Source organism: Columba livia, chromosome 1 (assembly GCF_036013475.1).
Source record: "Columba livia isolate bColLiv1 breed racing homer chromosome 1, bColLiv1.pat.W.v2, whole genome shotgun sequence".
In the NCBI taxonomy this organism is placed as follows: domain Eukaryota; kingdom Metazoa; phylum Chordata; class Aves; order Columbiformes; family Columbidae; genus Columba; species Columba livia.
In genome coordinates, this window is record NC_088602.1 from 119,139,631 (window position 1) to 119,158,336 (window position 18,706).

The 18,706-nt window shown below is 37.4% G+C and overlaps 1 protein-coding gene across 8 annotated transcripts in view; it reads left to right on the plus strand.

Moving 5' to 3' along the window:
- The window catches only part of HERC2 (HECT and RLD domain containing E3 ubiquitin protein ligase 2), a 114,882-nt gene that overhangs the window by 59,155 nt on the left and 37,021 nt on the right, over positions 1–18,706 (plus strand). For all 8 annotated transcript variants that reach the window (XM_065075189.1, XM_065075209.1, XM_065075198.1 and 5 more), the window contains 24 exons: positions 487–634; positions 729–925; positions 1,162–1,392; positions 2,058–2,193; positions 2,810–2,953; positions 4,410–4,552; positions 4,766–5,033; positions 5,186–5,328; positions 6,744–6,842; positions 6,938–7,106; positions 7,220–7,345; positions 8,114–8,222; positions 8,360–8,499; positions 10,181–10,371; positions 12,209–12,314; positions 12,483–12,574; positions 13,142–13,317; positions 13,814–13,925; positions 14,812–14,893; positions 14,992–15,135; positions 15,902–15,992; positions 17,471–17,648; positions 18,098–18,179; positions 18,262–18,433. In XM_065075189.1, coding sequence (XP_064931261.1) covers positions 487–634; positions 729–925; positions 1,162–1,392; positions 2,058–2,193; positions 2,810–2,953; positions 4,410–4,552; positions 4,766–5,033; positions 5,186–5,328; positions 6,744–6,842; positions 6,938–7,106; positions 7,220–7,345; positions 8,114–8,222; positions 8,360–8,499; positions 10,181–10,371; positions 12,209–12,314; positions 12,483–12,574; positions 13,142–13,317; positions 13,814–13,925; positions 14,812–14,893; positions 14,992–15,135; positions 15,902–15,992; positions 17,471–17,648; positions 18,098–18,179; positions 18,262–18,433 — 3,479 coding nt within the window. The remainder of the gene's footprint in view (positions 1–486; positions 635–728; positions 926–1,161; positions 1,393–2,057; positions 2,194–2,809; positions 2,954–4,409; positions 4,553–4,765; positions 5,034–5,185; positions 5,329–6,743; positions 6,843–6,937; positions 7,107–7,219; positions 7,346–8,113; positions 8,223–8,359; positions 8,500–10,180; positions 10,372–12,208; positions 12,315–12,482; positions 12,575–13,141; positions 13,318–13,813; positions 13,926–14,811; positions 14,894–14,991; positions 15,136–15,901; positions 15,993–17,470; positions 17,649–18,097; positions 18,180–18,261; positions 18,434–18,706) is intronic.

Sequence of the window (18,706 nt, forward strand, 5' to 3'; positions counted from 1 at the left end):
TCACTGTGGTTGCTTTTTGCCTTCTTGTATCATTCAGCTTTTTATCTTAAGATTTTTAATTATCCTACCTTAATTGCAGAACACTTGGAAACATCTATCCTGAAATGTATCTTAAGACTCAGTTCTGAGGCTAGAATCAGAACAATCCTTCCTATTTTTCCATTGTGTTTTAGTCATTTGCACTGTTTCCCAATGTGTGTTTGTCTCGTGTCTTTTGAAAAGATTGGATTCACTAATATAATGTTCCAATAAAATTGTTACTGACTTTGAACTGGCACAACGTTTTAAAAAATATTTCTTAGCAAACTGAAGAGAACATCAGTAGCACTGTAATTTCCACAGCTGTAAAGAAGTCAGCATTTTAGGAAGAACTACAAAGGAAGGCTGACCTTTAAAATGTCTTTCTTCTGTACTTAATATGTTTGAGATTTTCTTTAATATTTGGTGACTTAAAACTGGATAACACAAGTTTTGTTCTCTTTTTAGATCCTCGCTGTACATTTATTGAAAGCAGTACTTCCATCCTGGGATAAAAATGAAAGGTCAAGAGATATGAAGTTTCTTGTGGAAAAACTGTTTGGATTTTTAGGCAGCCTGCTTAGTACTTGCTCTTCAGATATCCCACTACTCAGAGGTAGAGGAATTTTCCCCTCAAGTGTCTTATTTTTATGTATAGAAAATGTATGTGTTAAAGTGACAACTGTTGTGCAATTGCTTTGTCTTTCTAGAATCTACTCTGAGAAGGAGAAAGGCCAGGCCCCAAGCATCTCTAACTGCCACTCACAGTAGTACATTAGCAGAAGAGATAGTGGCACTGCTGAGGACGCTCCATTCGCTCAGCCAGTGGAATGGACTCATAAACAAGTACATCAACTCTCAGCTAACCTCCATCACCCACATCTTTGCAGGAAAACAGTCAGAAGGGGTAGTTTCCACGTTTTAAAATAAGCTCATTTTTATAGCAATATTTATTTTGCAATTATAAATATTAAATGCTTGTAAACAATGTTAAGCCTAATTTTGAAACCATTTTTGTATTTATATATGTGTATTTTTGTGTTGTAATTTTTAAATTGAAGTATGCGTGATTAACTTTGTATTTTAAAGCAGACAGAAGTACATGTTTTCTCCATACAGTTAATTTTATTGTTTTTTTGTTAGGCCGTGTTGGATGACTACTTTCCTGACACTGAGAACCCAGAGGTGGGAGGCCTCATGGCCGTGTTAGCAGTGATTGGGGGCATAGACAGTCGCTTGAGACTGGGTGGACAAGTGGTTCACGATGAATTTGGAGAAGGCACAGTGACACGAATCACCCCCAAAGGGAAAATCACTGTCCAGTTCTATGACATGCGAACGTGTAGAGTGTGCCCTCTGAATCAACTAAAACCAGTAAGTTAATTTCATTGAGGCTTTAAGACAGGGAAGGGTATTGTTAAACGCTCTGATATGCAAAGAAAATACTTGTTCTTCATGCAGTGAAAACACTGGTGTTTAACAAATATGATGCTCTGAATGCAAATCTGAGATGATGCTCACGCAAACCTCTATAGGGCCTCTAATGCTCATCCTCGTTTGTTGAGGAGGTGAAAGAAGAAGATATTTGAGCTGAAGTCCTTTGACTTGACATAAAATCTCCAGTCACAACAGTGTGATTTGTAGCTCTTATCTGAGAGGAGCTTATTTATTTGTGTTTAACTTGATTTGCTAACTCGTGTAGAAAAAGTTGGGTGTTTCCATTTGAATCTTAATCTCAAGTTGGTTAATACGGCTTTAGTGAAAGTGCAAAGTGCCTGGTCTGTTTCAGGGACTGCAGCTCTTCCTTCCTCTCGCTTTTTCACCAAGTAGGCCTGCAATTGTGTGATACAAATGCAGGCTTAGGAGCTATGCAGGGAATAGAAATCCTCTCCAGTTGTTCCTAGTCAGGAGCAAGAAGACAAACGCTATTTTTATTCTTCTTCGGTTAGTAACAGTTGAAACTTTTGAATGATTTTGTAAAATTTTGGAAAACGCTTATCTGTATGTTTTTGTTTTCTTTTTCTTCCCACACCGTGTAGCTTCCAGTTGTGGCTTTCAATGTGAACAACTTGCCTTTCACTGAACCTATGCTATCCATTTGGGCTCAGTTAGTGAATCTAGCTGGAAGTAAAACAGAAAAACAAAGAATGAAGTCGCCCAGTCAGGGTCTTTCAGGTACAGTTGTTGTGTGTTTGTGGGTTTTTTGGGGGTTTTGTTTGTTTGTTTGGTTGGTTTTGTTTTTTGTTATTGTTGTTCTTTTTTTGTGTGTTTGTTCTGTGGTTGGTTGTTTTTGTTTTAAATAGCTGGATATATGTATATAAGAAAAGGGGTTTTCTGGAACCTTACAGTTTTTTCTTAGTCAAGACTGACTAGTAGGCACTTATGAGACAAGTTTAGCTAGGAGATTAATTGCTCTGCGCTGTAAGTGGAATGCCTTTTTGACTTTGAGAAAGTGTAAATAAGGTTTGAGTCTGGACTTTTCTTATTGAATTGTTTAAAATATTGAATGCATGTAACATCTTAACCCCATTTACTGTGCTATATATCATCTATATGATTGCCCAGAGTGTGAAAACTAGGAAAGTGGTGTTTTTAATATAATGGGTTATAGAATGTATGTAGACTTTTTATCCAGGTGCTGTTCAAGCTACTTCAAACCATCAGTATTTCAGAAGCTTTCACACAGTGAGATAAGATGTGAACTAGCTTTTGGACTGAGGTCTTATGAGTAATAGCCTTTCTTTAGCATAAAATATTCCTATCACTAATTGCTGCTTAATATTTCTGATAGGTCAAGTGGATTTGGATCTGCTGCGATGCCAGCAATTGAAGCTGTACATACTGAAAGCAGGCCGAGCTCTACTTTCTCACCAGGATACACTAAGGCAGATCCTGTCTCAGCCAGCTGTTCAGGAGAGCACAATAAATCCTTCAGGTATTCTGGAATGCAACCTGAGTGTGCTGCTGTTTGTTTCGATGGTAGAGTATGTGACTATAACTCTTGCTAGTGGAGGCTAGAAATTAGGTTTGCCCTCCAACAAATAAAAATTCAGGGATGTTTTAACCTTATATATTAAAAGCATTTTGACTTTTTAACTTAGGTTTGAAGACTAAGTGGATCAGGTGTTTGAAGCTTGAGATACTGGAGTTAGCTAAATTTGTAAGTCGTCTGTAGTTAGCAAGCTTTGTAAGCAATTTGAAAAAAAACTTGTGTTTTTTTTGCAGTGGTTTCTTTTTCTATGTTGGAACTTAAACTATGAGTTCTCAGTTGGCTATTCCTTTTACTTCGAATGTTTTGCAGTTTCCAGTGAAACAAGTACCAGGATTCAGTGTCTTAAGCATAATCTTAAAAGAAGTTTAAGGAATTTTAGTTTTAATAATTTGAATTCATTCTCTAAATACATTCCTTCTATGTATCAAAATAAAGAAAATATATCTGTCAGCTTTCAGGATAGCTATTGATGCCCTTATAGTTTATATTAAGTCTTTGGGCATTTATGAAGTCTTAAAATATATACATATATGTAAACACACACACATAGATACTTTTTAAATATATTAATATATTTGGCTTATTTGTATATTTCTGTGGTTTTTTTTTTTTTTTTTTTGGTCAGTTGCCAAATTTTAAGTCAACAGAATCATCAGGTTTTTTTTTCCCAGGAATAGAAGATGGTTTTATTTCTACCATCAGTTTTTAAGGTGAAAAAAGCACTCAACTTTTTTATTTATTTTTTTTTTCTTTAACCCAAACTGCATAAGTACCTGAGGACTATTAATTGTTTTGTTACTGTTCCAAATATGGGGACTTCCTTTTGTTGGAATTAAGAGTGAGGATACTTTCCTTAGGTAGCCACAGTAAAGATCTAGGAAACATGAACATTTATGCCAACAAGAATACCAAATCAAATATAAAAGTTCAAAAAAGGTATACTCTTTTGAAGGGGCAATGAATATCTATAGGGAGCTCTTCTGCAGAGGGATATTAGAGAGGGAAATGACTCAACCCATAAAGTATACACCATGGTTCTGGGGATCACTGAGACTGTTGGTTGTCAAAAAGTGTTTTATCCTGGAAGGATCTCTGTATAATAATCTTATTGTAACAAGGTGGACTCAGAAGGTCCTTGTGCAGTTTCACTGTCTACTGAGCAGTTTCTGCCAGACATATTCTAGGTGTATTTTAGTAAAATCATTGTTTACCTACAAATTCCTCATTTACTTTTTTGTGTGGAGATTGTGGCACACATGATTTAGTCTTAAATGCATGATTCCTGTGGAGAAGAAATATGTGAGAAATAACGTATTTGATCAACCAGTGGGCCTCAGAATGAGTCCCCTGATTGACTTACATTACATGATTTTGGTTAAAATAATGTTTTTGTTTCAAGAGGATGGAGCGGTTGCCTCTCCCGACATAGGAGATATGTCTCCTGAAGGACCTCAGCCTCCCATGATTCTTTTACAGCAACTTTTGACAGCTGCTACACAGCCATCACCCGTGAAAGCAATATTTGATAAACAGGAGCTTGAGGTAAGTCTGTGTTTTCCACTAATAAGTAATGTAATTAAATAAGTGTTTGTACTTCACGTTCCGGTTGAAACTTGTTAATCTAGAGGTTTAAATAAAAAAACGTGACACTGAACCCTTTTTTTGGCAAATAACCTTTCATTTCAGGCACACAAACGTGCAAAACATACTAAATATGCTTGCTGTACTGGGACTGATTTATTTGTTCTCATTTAGGCTGCTGCTTTGGCAGTATGCCAGTATCTGGCTGTAGAGTCGACACATCCTTCAACTCCAGTGTTTGAAGACTGCAGCTCCAGTGAAGCTACAACACCCATCACAGTGCAACATATCCGACCCACAAAAGCGAAGAAGCGCAAACAGTCTCCAATTCCACCCCTCCCCATTGTAGTTCAGCTTATGGAAATGGGATTTCCTAGGAAGAACATAGAATTTGCTCTGAAATCTCTGTCTGGAACTTCTGGAAGTGCTTCTGGATTACCAGGTATTTCATTTAGTTAAATTAAGGATGAAGGAAAGTCACGAGCAGATTAAACGCTACTTACAAGGACGCAATTGTTACTTCGCTTTTTGGATACTATCTTAAGAATGTCAGGGAATCCCTTAGAGACAGACTAAGTTTGTTTTCTGTATTAGGAGTGGAAGCCTTGGTTGGCTGGCTGTTGGATCACCCTGATGTTCAAATTACGGATCTCTCTGATGCCGATACTCTCTCTGATGAATATTCGGATGAGGAAATAGCAGAGGAAGTGGAAGAAGCTGAAGCTGCTTGCCCTGTGGTAAGTATCAACTTACTAAAACCTGCACCATGCTAGTTGGCTGAACTTCTATAATTCTTTTCTTTTACAAACTTGCTTAGAGTATAAAGACATTCTGCTGACCCAGGCTTTCAAGACTGTAACCAGGACCACATTTGCTGTGTCTTTCTAAGGCATGTCATGAAAGAACTCAAGAATAATCTATAAATATTTGAGTAGCACAGGGGGAGAATGGAATACAGGTAGATGTTTCACTAGTCATAGCTGTAAGTATCCCTGATAGTTGGTCTTGGTTTCATCTAAAATAGTCGATATTATAGTGTAATATTTGTAAAGGACTCTTTTTTTAATTTTCTTCCCCTGCCTTCCTTCCATTGGTTTGAAAAACCAATGTTAGCTACAAGGAATGACTGAGGAATTAATAACTGAATCACAAAAACGTAAAAAATGTTTTCACTTATTGGTGGTGAAATAACCTTTACAATGCCTACTGTGTGTGATGGCTTTAATGTGAATTTATATTAAGCTTCTGTTAGCTTCCACGAGCTGTTTCAGTAAGGATTTGCCAATAAAATGAAATGGATTCTGTATTTCTATTTATTTGCTAAGGAGTTAGGTTGAGTTTTCTGGCACATATGAGACTTTGTAATTGAAAGAAATGCATTATGTTTTGAAGGAAATTAACTTGATATTGAGTTCTGATATCATTATCAATATTACAGTGAGAAACTGCACTATATATTGGCCTCAAATGACAAAAAAGCCAACAAAACCAACAAACATTTAGTGCTCTAAATAAGACAAAGTTTTTCTGAAGATTCTCACCACAGCTGGGATGCAGTAGTTCTCATAATTTTTTTTCAGTTAATCAAGTGTTAAAAGGAATGATTTCTGATAGCTACAGTCTTATCTTTTTTCTTCAGCTTGTTTTTCTAAGGGAATACTCAAAATCCCATTGTATTACAGAACAGAAAAATTAATAGTATACTTTAGGCAGAAGATTAGCATTCACCACTGTGTTTTTGTTGTTTTTCTCTCCAAACAAGTAGCCTAAGCAGTAGAATGTGAATGTGTGATCTGAAGGCTAAGTAGATTACTTACAAATAGTCTTTGTTTTAATTTTCTTAGGCAAGCAGATTTCATGAAAGCAACTTGCAGCTTGTTTCATACATTTTGAAAATTTGCAGCTACGTTTCTTTGCAAGTAATTTTGGAAACTAAACTTTAGTTTAAAGTGAAGTAGATCGTGAATGTTAGCCCTGTAATCAGTTGACCTATTGCAATTTGTTTGTTTGTTTTTTTTCTCATTTTGGCATGGAATTTCGATATTACGGGGTTTTTTTTGGTTGGGTTGTCTTCAGTCTCTGCTAACAATTTTGATCTGACTTGAAAACAAATTTTGTAACTGTTATGTGTTTATTTTGGATTTTTTTCCAGTCAAGCGGTGCCGTTGTAACAGAGAGCCAGACCTATAAAAAACGAGCTGATTTCCTAAGTAACGATGACTATGCTGTGTATGTGAGGGAGAATATTCAGGTAAGCATGATGGTGAAAAGCTAGGTTGAAACTATTCTTCTCCTGATACAAAAGTCTTTGCATAGTTATGGCATCCAATTGTCCTTTTTCCCTAGGTGGGGATGATGGTTAGGTGCTGCAGAACCTATGAGGAGGTTTGTGAAGGAGATGTAGGCAAAGTTATTAAATTGGATCGAGATGGATTGCATGACCTGAATGTACAGTGTGATTGGCAACAAAAGGGTGGTACTTACTGGGTCAGATACATCCATGTTGAGCTTTTAGGTAAGTTCACTGCTAACAGCTTTTTAATGAAAAACTGAATGATACACTAAGGGAGATCTATTTTGGGGGAGGTGAAATCCCACTCACCATGCATTTATTCTTGCAACTGCCAGGATTCCCACCGCAGAGTTCTGCCTCTCATATCAAGATAGGTGACAAAGTGCGTGTGAAAAGCTCTGTTACCACACCCAAATACAAATGGGGATCAGTTACTCACCGAAGCGTGGGAGTTGTCAAAGGTAATGTATGTTCAAAATGGGCTGTGGGGAAGTAATAAAAGTGGAAACCGCATGGGCTTCTGCAGTGTTTGAGGAGAGAATCTTCTAGACACACTTAGAATTCACACTGTTCTGTGGAATATTGCATGATGATAAGAGAGCATAGAATGCATTTGATGTCTGTGATGATTTTATAGGCATGTACTCTGTGACAGCCCATTTCATTAGTGTGTTCATCTGCTATTTGAGCCACTCCATTCACATACTGTAAAGATCTCAAAGAATCTGTGCAGCTTCCTGTAATAGTTCTCATTTATACTTGGGATGAACACAAATGGTCTTCTTTTGAGAAGCAAATCTGACTTGAAGACTTCATATGGAAGGGTGGAGAAACTGGGATGCACTAGTGTCAAGCTGTAAGGGATGTTATAGAAGTAATCTGTCAGGCATAGATTCTGTGAAGAGGTGCAGATTTTGGTCATACTGTCCTTGTGCTTAGAAGTACTCTTTCTCTTTGGGTACTGTTTTTTTAAAAAATAAATGAAAAATCCAGAGTGAAGGAATTTAAATATAATAATATACATCTTTAAAAATTCTTTAGAACTCCCCTTCCATCTGCCTCATTTCAGGCTGTCTGATTAGGTTAATACGTAGTTCCATTAAAATAAAATATAACTTTTGAAAGTCACTTTTGTTACGCGTTTCTGCTTTGTTGTTGCACTGGACGCTTTCTGCTTCCTTTTATAGAGATTTGCAACATGTTGTATTTTCTGCATATTTTTGTCACAGCTTTTAGTGCCAATGGAAAAGATGTCATTGTAGACTTTCCTCAGCAGTCTCATTGGACTGGCTTGTTGTCAGAAATGGAACTGGTCCCCAGCATTCACCCTGGAGTCACGTAAGTGGTGATCTACATTTTTGTTAATGTATATGGGTTATCCTATAGCTTTATTGTCTTGATTCCATTATCTTGACTTGTGTTACAATTAAGATATACCATGAGTGTATTTACTTGTCATTCGTTTGTGAAATCAGGTGTGATGGCTGTCAGATGTTTCCTATCAATGGGCCTAGATTCAAATGCAGAAACTGTGATGATTTTGACTTTTGTGAAACCTGTTTTAAAACCAGGAAGCATAACACCCGGCATACTTTTGGCAGAATAAATGAACCAGGTATGTTTCAGTATCTAAGTGTTTCTTGGATTAATTTTAAACGCATTTAGTTTGTTTTTTAAAATAAGTCTTAAATTTTGGCTCCTTAACATAGTGAAATCAGTGTTCGTATTGACTCTATAGACAACAAAACATTTTTAGGAGATCATAGCAATGCTACAATTGCACGTGGTGAACTACACCAAAACCACAACCCTTAAGCTTTCTTCTTAGTGATAAAAAAGTTGTAAAAATGCAGCTACTTGACAGTAACTCTTTGTGAGAACTGAGTGTTCAGCTATACCAAGAGTAAAATGGATAGTTTCTTAATCCACCTGCCTTGTGCTATCAGTCTAAATGTATTTGGATGGAATCCTTGTGACTGCAAGTGCAGCTTGAAATACATAAGATACCTTCTCACACCTGAATTGCTCTTTAACAGTTTTGCCTATTGATGTGTAATGGCTGTTGCCTCATTTCCCCAGTGATGTGGAGACTCCCGAGAGGTGAGGTAGGACAGGGAAGCCTTTTGAAGGACTCGTAATCAGAACTTCTTGTTTTTAAGGCACGAACAGGTGCAGCCATTTTAAGTCCAAAACTTTGGGGTTTGGATCATTATGCAAAACTTACCTGACACTAGCTTTTTTCTTCCCCTCTTCTTTCCACCTGTCTAAAAATCAGTATGATCTCTAGTATTTGCAAGATGGTGCTGACTTCTGGAATAAACCTCTTCATATTTACATGTAGACAGATTAATTTGTTTGGAAAATGAGTAAAACTGATTCCCTACTAGGAATCATGAACATGCATTGTGTCTGTATGATGGTTTGTCCAAAGGGCAAGAAAGACCTTCCACTAATAAATCAGTTAATGTGGCTATACAGCTACTGTGGTGTGCATCTGTAATCCTTCTTGTTGCCCTGGATAGGGTGGAGGAGTTACAGTGTTCTTTTAGTCAGGGTTTCTAAAAGCTACAAAGATCAGTGAAGGAAAGTAGAAGTGGGGTTTTGCGGGGAGGAAATCAACAACTCATTAAGACACCTCATTCTTGGACAACATTGGGAAGTTTTGAGTGTTTTAACTTAGCTGTGGTTGTTCTTCTATAAGGGATTTCTTTTGAGGGTTGATTGCATATTTTTCTATGCTATGGTTGTGTACAAAATTCATGTGCTCTGGGCCTTTATTTTGAAGTATATCATTGTAAATTTTGATTTGAATTTCAAAAGGAAGGACCCTTTGAAGTGGCTACTTTGTCAAGAATGTTAGTCTTTTAAAGATTCTGGCAGTTTAAGGTTTGCATGTAATGTTTTATCATTCAGTTTTAGGAGTTTATCTTGGTGTCTTATGTTCCTGAAGAGAGTAATTTTCCTTACTTTTTTAATGCTTATTTTTTACCAAATTATGCTTCGTTTCTTGGTACAAATCAATTATAAGTGTAAGAATAGAAATTGCAACTATCCCAAGTGGCAGGTGTGACAACTTGTAGTCTGGTAAAGTGCTTGAAACTGCTTTAAGAAAAAAATCTTGAGCTATGCCCTTCAAGCATGAGTAGTGTTACTGTACCTGTGTGACGTGCTTCTGTAGTCAACTTTTAGACTACATACTTGAAATCTTTGTGTATTTCCTTTCACATTGCTGATAGTTTTAATGAAAGCAATTTTCTTTGAGAGGTACGTGCTTAACATTTCATTTAACCCTGCAGGTCAGTCTCCGGTGTTTTGTGGACGTTCTGGAAAGCAGCTGAAGAGACGGCACAGCAGCCAGCGGGGAATGTTACTGGATGATTGGTCAAGAATAGTTAAGAATTTGAATGTCTCATCCTCTGTGAATCAGGCTTCACGTCTCATTGATGGTAGTGAGCAGTGCTGGCAGTCTTCTGGCTCACAAGGAAAGGTAACTTTAAGCCACAACTGGTCGATTCTGGCACACTTTGTTCTTAATAGGAGAAGTATTTACCTTGGTGAAATATATTTGTTTGTTACCTTTGTGTAAGATAGAAGAGTAGTAAAAACAGGCATCTGAAGTACGAAACTGTGTCTTCATAGTAAATGTGCCTATTTTTTAGAGTTTTGCTTCATCTTTCTCATTATTTTATGTGAATCATAAGGAACTTGTGTGGTTTTTGGAATACAGGGTAGTTATGCTATTCTGTAGTTGGTTATATGGTTTCAATTACCTTTTCAGTATAATAACTGGTGACAGTTGTTCTTAACAAACACACTGATTATATTTTACTTAGATGAAATATAAAATTTACTTTGCAATACAAAAAACACCTATGTTTTTACTAGCTAAAACTGCCTCCATGCACTCCCTCAGTTGCATAGAATCGTACAATATCTCAAGTGGAAAGGGCGACCCATAAGGATCAAGTCCAACTCCCTGCTGCTCGCAGGACTACCTAAAACTAAATCATATGACTAAGAATGTCTTCTAGACACTCCTTGAAGTCTGACAGGCTTGGTGCTGTGACCACTTCCCTGGAGAGCCTGTTCTAGTGACTGTCCACCCTCTGAGAGAAGAACCTTTCCCCAGTGTCCAGTCTGAACTTCTCCTGATGTAGCCTCATTCCATTTTCTCTTGTCCTATCATTGGTCATCAGAGAATGGAGATCAGCACCTCCCCCTCCACTGCCCCCTTTGGGGAAGGTGTAGATGGTGATGAGATCACCCCTCGGGCTTCTCCTCTCCAAACTGAACAAACCAAGTGACCTCATAAGTCTTGCCATCAAGACCTTTTGCCATCTTGATTGCCCTCCTCTGTACACACTCCAGTAGTTTGACATCTTTCTTATATCGAGGTGCCCAGAACTGCACACAGTGCTCCAGGTGAGGCCGCACCAGTGCAGTGCAGAGCGGGACAATCACCTCCCTGCCCGGCTGGCAATGCTGTGCTGGATGCACCCTAGGACACGGTTGGCCCTTTTTGGCTGCCAGGGCACACTGGTGGCTCGTGTTCAACTTGCCATCAACCCAGACCCTCAGGTCTCTTTCCTGAGGATTGCTCTCCAGCTTCTCATCCCCAGTTTGTATGTATGAGCTGGATTACCTCATCCTAAGTGGAGAATCCATGTTAAGTTTCATATGGTTGATGATTGCCTGGCTCTCTAGTCTATCCAGATCTCCCTGTAAAGTCTCTCTACCCTCAAGGGAGTCCACAGCTCTTCCTAGTTTAGCGTAATCAGCAAACTTGCTCAATGTACATTCAACTTCTGTGCCCACAGAATTTATAAAAACATTTAAGTGTCATTCCTTAGTTTGTGGTTGCCAGTTTTATTTGCCCACAGCACTGCTTTGTGGCCAGTGTAGGCACTGGGATTTGTGGCAAGACAGTGTGTTTTGATGCTCTGTTGATGACCATGTTGAGAATGTGTATCCCCAAGTACCATTCCTTCGGGTTGATTACAGACTGTAACCAGTCAAAGATTTACATTATGTCCCATTTCTTGACCTCTCTATGGTATTGTGCTTTCTCCATCTTCTCAATGGTATTGCTCTCGAGTTAAATAAATAATTTGCTGCAAATCTTTCTCTTGTATGTGGAGGTTGGACAGGTGAGAAGTTCACAAGGCCATTTTCCTTTGGCGATTTCCTGTGCATTGCAGCTGTCGTGTGCTTTTCATAAGTGTTTTTCATGCTTTCTCCAACATCAGCACACATTTTATTCTTGTTAACTGTACAACAGTCCTAACAATACTGTCTGAAAATGAAATTCTGTGTGTTTGCCCTAGCACTGGATTCGCTTGGAGATTTTTCCAGATGTTCTTGTTCACAGACTAAAGATGATAGTGGACCCAGCAGACAGCAGTTACATGCCCTCTTTAGTTGTAGTTTCAGGTATGTGTGTGTTCTCTGAGAAGTCTGAAAAATACTTTTTTTGTGCATTCAACGATAGATATTTTTCTGGTTTCAGTTAACGTAGTCATATGTTAACATGCATAGTGCCTGTTTATGAAACAAACACCATATCTTAAATTATTTTTCTTTCCGTGTTTTGTTTTCTAGGGGGGAATTCCTTAAATAACCTTATAGAGCTAAAGACAATCAATATAAATCCTACAGACACCACAGTGCCTCTTCTCAGTGATTGTACGGAAGTAAGTGAAGTTTGTGTGAGAATTACTCTTGTATGCAAAAGAAAAATATTTTGCTGCAAGAGAAAGCTGAGAAGCCCTGTTGTGATTATTAAAGCATCTTATTTAACTTTTCCTCTGATTTAGCACTATTTCTTGGAGTTTAGTAAAGTTAATTTCCCTGATAAGTTTTATCGTCATCACAGCAAACGCTATACTAGCCTTAGTAGCAAAGGTATTTTCGTTTTTTTGGTGTAAATCAATATACTTATGAGCCAAAAAGACGTCCCAATGAACTTAAATTTGGGGATAATTTTGGTGAGTGATAAAGCTTATTTTGAATAGTAGTTCGGATCTTTTTCAGTAACTGAAAGGAGGAGCGCATAATAAATTTTTAGAAAATTGGAAGTGATAACATTCTCCATGTATTTATCTTAAAGTATGAATTATTTGGCTTTTCAGCCCTACATATTTGAAGTTATGGATTTATTTTGTTAAGGTGACAAAGTGAAGCAAAAGTTCTAATTCTTTCCTATCTTTTATAAAGTTACATAAGACCCAAAAGGTGGCAATTCAGTTTTTTCTTCTTAGTACCACAGGTATATTGAGGTTGCAATCAAGCAGTGCAGAAGCTCTGGGATTGATTGCAAGATACACGGCCTCAGCATACTGGGACGTATCCGTGCAGAGGATGAAGATTTGGCGGCAGTCCCTTTCCTTGCTTCTGATAACGAGGAAGAGGATGATGATAAAGCCAACACCGGCAGGTAGGAAACTGCAGGGGTGAGGGGGAAATGATAAAGAACTGCAGTGTCTATGTATTCTAATCAGGAGATTATTGTAAGAAGAGCAACTTAATTAGATCAGATGGTAGTAAAGAGAAATCAGCATCTTAGTTTTTCAGAATTGTAAGTAGGTCATTTGTTAATAACTAACTTCGTTAAGGCTGTCACACTGGTGAGGTGGTAGCCTTTTGTACAACTCTTCTGCTTCTGCAGTATACTTGGAGTTTGAAGCCTACCTAAAAAACTTGATGTGTTTATACTTGGTATGTGGTGTAGTGTATATTTACCACTGCTCAGCAAAATATTCTGGGTGTTTTTGATATTTACTTGTTACAGCCACCACTTAACTGTGGTGGTATAATCTGAGTACTGAAACTGTTCCAAAATATAAAATCAATAAATAGAGTAAAAAGTTGCCTATGCCATATAGTATGCAGGTTGCTAACCTGACTTTTTTTTTTCCTCCTGATATGTGCAGTCTTGTTAGAAAGAAGGCAGCTGGGCTTGAATCGGCAGCTACAATAAGAACCAAAGTTTTTGTTTGGGGACTGAATGACAAAGACCAGTTGGGAGGGCTAAAAGGTTCCAAGGTATGTTTGTTGTTTTCATACTTCAGTACAAAACAAACAGAGCTAAAAATAAAATGTGCAAGTCTTGCACAACTCAAAATTAATTCAAATGTATTCAGAATTTTAAAGTTTATTATCAAAAGCTACGAAGAGTAGGTTTTAATGTCTTTTTACTGTTAAGACATGGATGTCTCCTGGATGGAAAATTGGTTGTTACGCTGAAATCCAGTTTGATTTTTAAAAGCCATTTAACCATTTATTTTAGATGATAGTGAGCTAATTGTTCTAAACATGTGTAGCACTATATGTATTTTGTTCCTTTTGAGTTTATGTGCATGAAATGAACATTTTGAACCTTTCTGTGTATGTCTTGTACCTGGAGCTGGTGCAGTAAGCAGAAAAAAAGTTGAATTCTGATCTTTTGATTGGTATAACTTGATTAGAATTCAGTGTAATTTGAGAGGAATTTCATTCCTGTGTGCAGCCATTTATACATAATTTTTAATACAATGCAAGACGGGAGATAAATGGCAAATGTTTAATCAATTTAAGGTGTCATTAATTGGAAAAGTATATTAAGGGAGCATTTATTTAATGTATGTTGTAAATAAAACATATAATATTGTATGCGTAGAATGCCTTTCAAGAAACAAAAAGTTAACCATTTCTATCTTTTCCATCCTGTATTTTATTGGTGCATAAAGGCCTCAGTGCAGAAGTGCATATTTCAGTCCATTCTTGCTTCATCTGAATAATACATGGAGTTTCATGGTTTCATGTGTTTGGGGGGAAAAAAAAAAAAAGTACCTGTTAGATTAACTGGTTTATCACTTAAGAACAGCTCTTCTTTTGAAAGCATGAAACTTAAAAGTGTATTGTAACGATCTTTATTTCCTGTCTACTTTAGATAAAGGTTCCTTCCTTTTCTGAAACCCTATCTGCTTTGAATGTCGTACAAGTAGCTGGAGGGTCCAAAAGCCTTTTTGCAGGTAATATGTTTTAAAGAAATGTAATTATTTAAGAGCAGAAACAGACTTCTAGTTGTGAACTATTAATGGTGTTTCAAACTCTTACTTCTTCATTTCAGTGACTGTAGAGGGTAAAGTATATGCCTGTGGAGAAGCCACAAATGGAAGGCTGGGTTTAGGAATATCTAGTGGAACTGTGCCTATTCCCCGCCAGATTACAGCTCTCAGTAACTATGTGGTAAAGAAGGTGGCTGTTCACTCAGGTACTGACTATTGCTGTTCTTATGTACATAAACATAACGTATTAAGCCTGAAAATAGTTGCTTTGCGATTTTCTTGGGTGCTGTGATGCCCCAAGCATATTCGATTTTTAAAAAGTTTTTTTAAATAAATAGAAGCTATGAAATTCTGTCTGTTGCAGAAAATGTCAGATTGAATCTAATGGTTCTGCCCAGGGAGGTTGTGGAGTCTCCTTCTCTGGAGACATTCAAAACCCGCCTGGACATGTTCCTGTGCGACCTCACTTAGGCGTTCCTGCTCCAGCAGGGGGATTGGACTAGATGATCTTTTGAGGTCCCTTCCAATCCCAAACATACTGTGATTCTGTGATACTGTGGTTCTGTTATTAAAATCTGTGAATTTAGGCCATATGCAGTTTCTTACTTGCCAGAAGTTAAATATGGTAACTCCTGAATAGTTCTTCAGTCTGTTCAAAAGAATGTGTTTTCATTTTTGAATATTGCTAAATGGTGGATTTCGTTTTTCTTGCAGCATTGAAAATAGCAAATTGAGTGATTTTTTTTTTTTGTTTGTTTGTTTTTTTAATATGCCAGGAAACCTATTCTCACAAAAATTTTGTGTTTTAAATTAAATCACATAAAAACTCAGATGAAAACAAGTAATGTGTATTGGGCTGAAAGGATCATGCAATAATATTACAGAAGAACAACAGTGTCAAATTTCTGAGATTTTACTAGACCTACTGCCTGCTTGAAAGCTTGAAAATTTAGATTATGTTTATACTTTTAGGTGGCCGACATGCTATGGCATTAACCGTTGATGGAAAGGTATTTTCTTGGGGTGAAGGAGATGATGGAAAACTTGGTCACTTCAGCCGAATGTAAGGATACCAAATTTGTCTGTTTTTCAGTAAGAAAACATTTGTATTGTATGTTATAACATTAGCTGACCACCTCTGTTGACAATGACAGGATTTTTAATACAATGGGAATACAAAATTGTCTTGTGAAAAGATTCTTTCAGCAGTGTATGTCAGTTCATGGTGTAGTGTTTGTAGTGGTCTTAAATAATTTAAAAAGGAGGGGTTCAGTTAATGTAATACGTGGAAATATAGTGGATACACTCTTTAATAGTATTTTTGAATGTCATTGAATAGTATTTTTGAATGTCATTGATGAAATAGCATATTTCTGGACATTAGAGCTTTTGGTTACTTTTGTGAGGTAAGGTGTACAGAGGAGCCTTGAGGTGTAAAACCGTACCAGTTTTACATTCTCGAGCTGTAACAGTTCATACTGCAAACCTCAAAGAGTATTTTGCAGCCCTTTTTTTTTTTTTAGACAAGTTCACAAGCTTGTTGACCAGAAATACATTTCTTACACTTTCCAGTATTATGTAGTTTAATCCTTCACATGACAGTTTTGAGGAAAATTTGAATTGTCTCAGGATTTTTTTTTTATGCACCACAGAATAATCCTTTGAAAGAAAACAAAGATAAACATAGCCCATGGGGAAATCTTTGTCAGTCTGATATATCTTGAAGATCTGCTCAGAATACATAAAAAATTACAGTGCCCAACTAATTTAATATATGACTACAAATAAATATTCATAGGGGTATGTGTGTCAGATCAGTGAAAAGGGAAGTCCAGATCAGAGCACTATGGTTGTTTGTTGTTCAACTGCCTCGTGTTTCCTGTAATTTTATTAAAAGTGAGACTTGGAACTCTTGGACATTTCATGGGAGCAGATTTTCCAGAGGCCATGCATAATTCTATAAAACATTAACAGTGGCTCTGATACACAGTCAATATTAGAAAACCTTGAGCTGAAATTCTTCCCTCTGTTTAGAGAATATTCTAACCATATAAATAGTAAAAGTTTCCAGTACTCTTCGTGGAAGCCTAACAGTAAATTCCAGTTGTAATTTCTCTCTCGTAAAGAGCAAAGTTGGGACGGGAGTGTCACCTCTTAATCTTACTGTCTCTGTGTCCTCGGAGTGAAGAAGTAATTTCTTCTAACAAATCACTCAACTTTGGGCAATAGCAGGATATCAGTTTTCACCTTGTTTTATACACTTTTTAATTGGTTAATCACTTTGGTGTTTTGGCTTTGCCACCTGAGTTTTGCAGTGTATACATAAAATATTTATTTAAACAAACTTCAAAATATGTTAAAATAGTGTAAACTTTAGATTTATGGTGCTACTAAAGTATATTTCTTGTAATAATAATATTGCATCTTATCTTTAGGTTACTGTTAGCTATTACACAAAGTTTTTTTGTATTGTGAAGATTAGAGTATATCGTGCAACTCTTTGATAATTAATGCAATGAATTCTTTACGCATTTTCTGTAGGAACTGTGATAAACCCAGACTGATAGAAGCGTTGAAAACCAAACGCATCCGTGATATTGCTTGTGGCAGTTCCCACAGCGCTGCCATTACCTCTAGTGGTGAACTGTATACGTGGGGTCTTGGAGAATATGGAAGGCTGGGACATGGAGATAATACCACACAGCTGAAGCCTAAGATGGTAAAATAAATGTTTCTTGTCTCTGAAATGTGAATGTATTTGTTAGTTTAATAAATGACAGAGCTAGAGTAAAGACAAAACTCATGGGAGCATGAAGACATCCTTTTGGGGTGATCTGAATTAGATTTTGGTACACATACCTCTAATAACAGGCTGACCGTTTTGGAAAGGCCAAAAAGATCCAGTCTCTTTTTCTTGGAAAGTGGTGTGGAATGGCTTGTGCCATTTTGAACATTCATGTCTGCATCTGCTTTGATACAAAGCTGGAAGCTGCCGCTGTCATGGAGCAATGTTGGGTCCTGAGTGAGCAAGGCTTCATAATCCTTTGCTAAATGGTGTGCTCAGGCTGGGCACAATGAGGGAGATCAGTCATAAGAGCTTGAAAATGTCTGTGAAGTTTTAAAACAAAAGTTTTTTGAAACGCCTTTCTTACTTTTTCTGCTTTGTAGGTTAAAGTGCTCCTGGGCCACAGAGTCATTCAGGTTGCTTGTGGAAGCAGAGATGCTCAGACTCTTGCTCTGACAGACGAAGGTAGGAATATCTTGTTCCAGAAGGTTTCTAGCTCATAGGAGTACTGTGACTGTCGTTTGACCTGCCATTTGGTGTTTGTTAGGTTTGGTGTTTTCTTGGGGTGATGGCGATTTTGGGAAACTGGGCCGAGGAGGAAGTGAAGGATGCAACATTCCTCAGAACATTGAAAGGCTGAACGGCCAAGGCGTTTGTCAGATCGAGTGTGGTGCACAGTTCTCATTGGCACTGACCAAGTCGGGAGTGGTGTGGACATGGTACGTTACATTTGCGTGAAAGCATTAGCAAAGCAATTGCTAAGTATGTGTTGTATTTATTACTGCTTGACTGTTTTAACTTGAATCTGTGCCTTATTTATATGTTTTATCTTTTAAACTGGCAGCTCTTCAGGGAAGCTTTGATCTTTTCAATTACTCTCATGCTCAGTTGTGTACTGTACTCCGTTAGGGCGCCTGGGTCTTCTTACCAAATCAGTGGTGGAGGGGGAAGATCATTCCCTCTCTTTGGAGCAGTGTGGTGTGTAAAGAAAC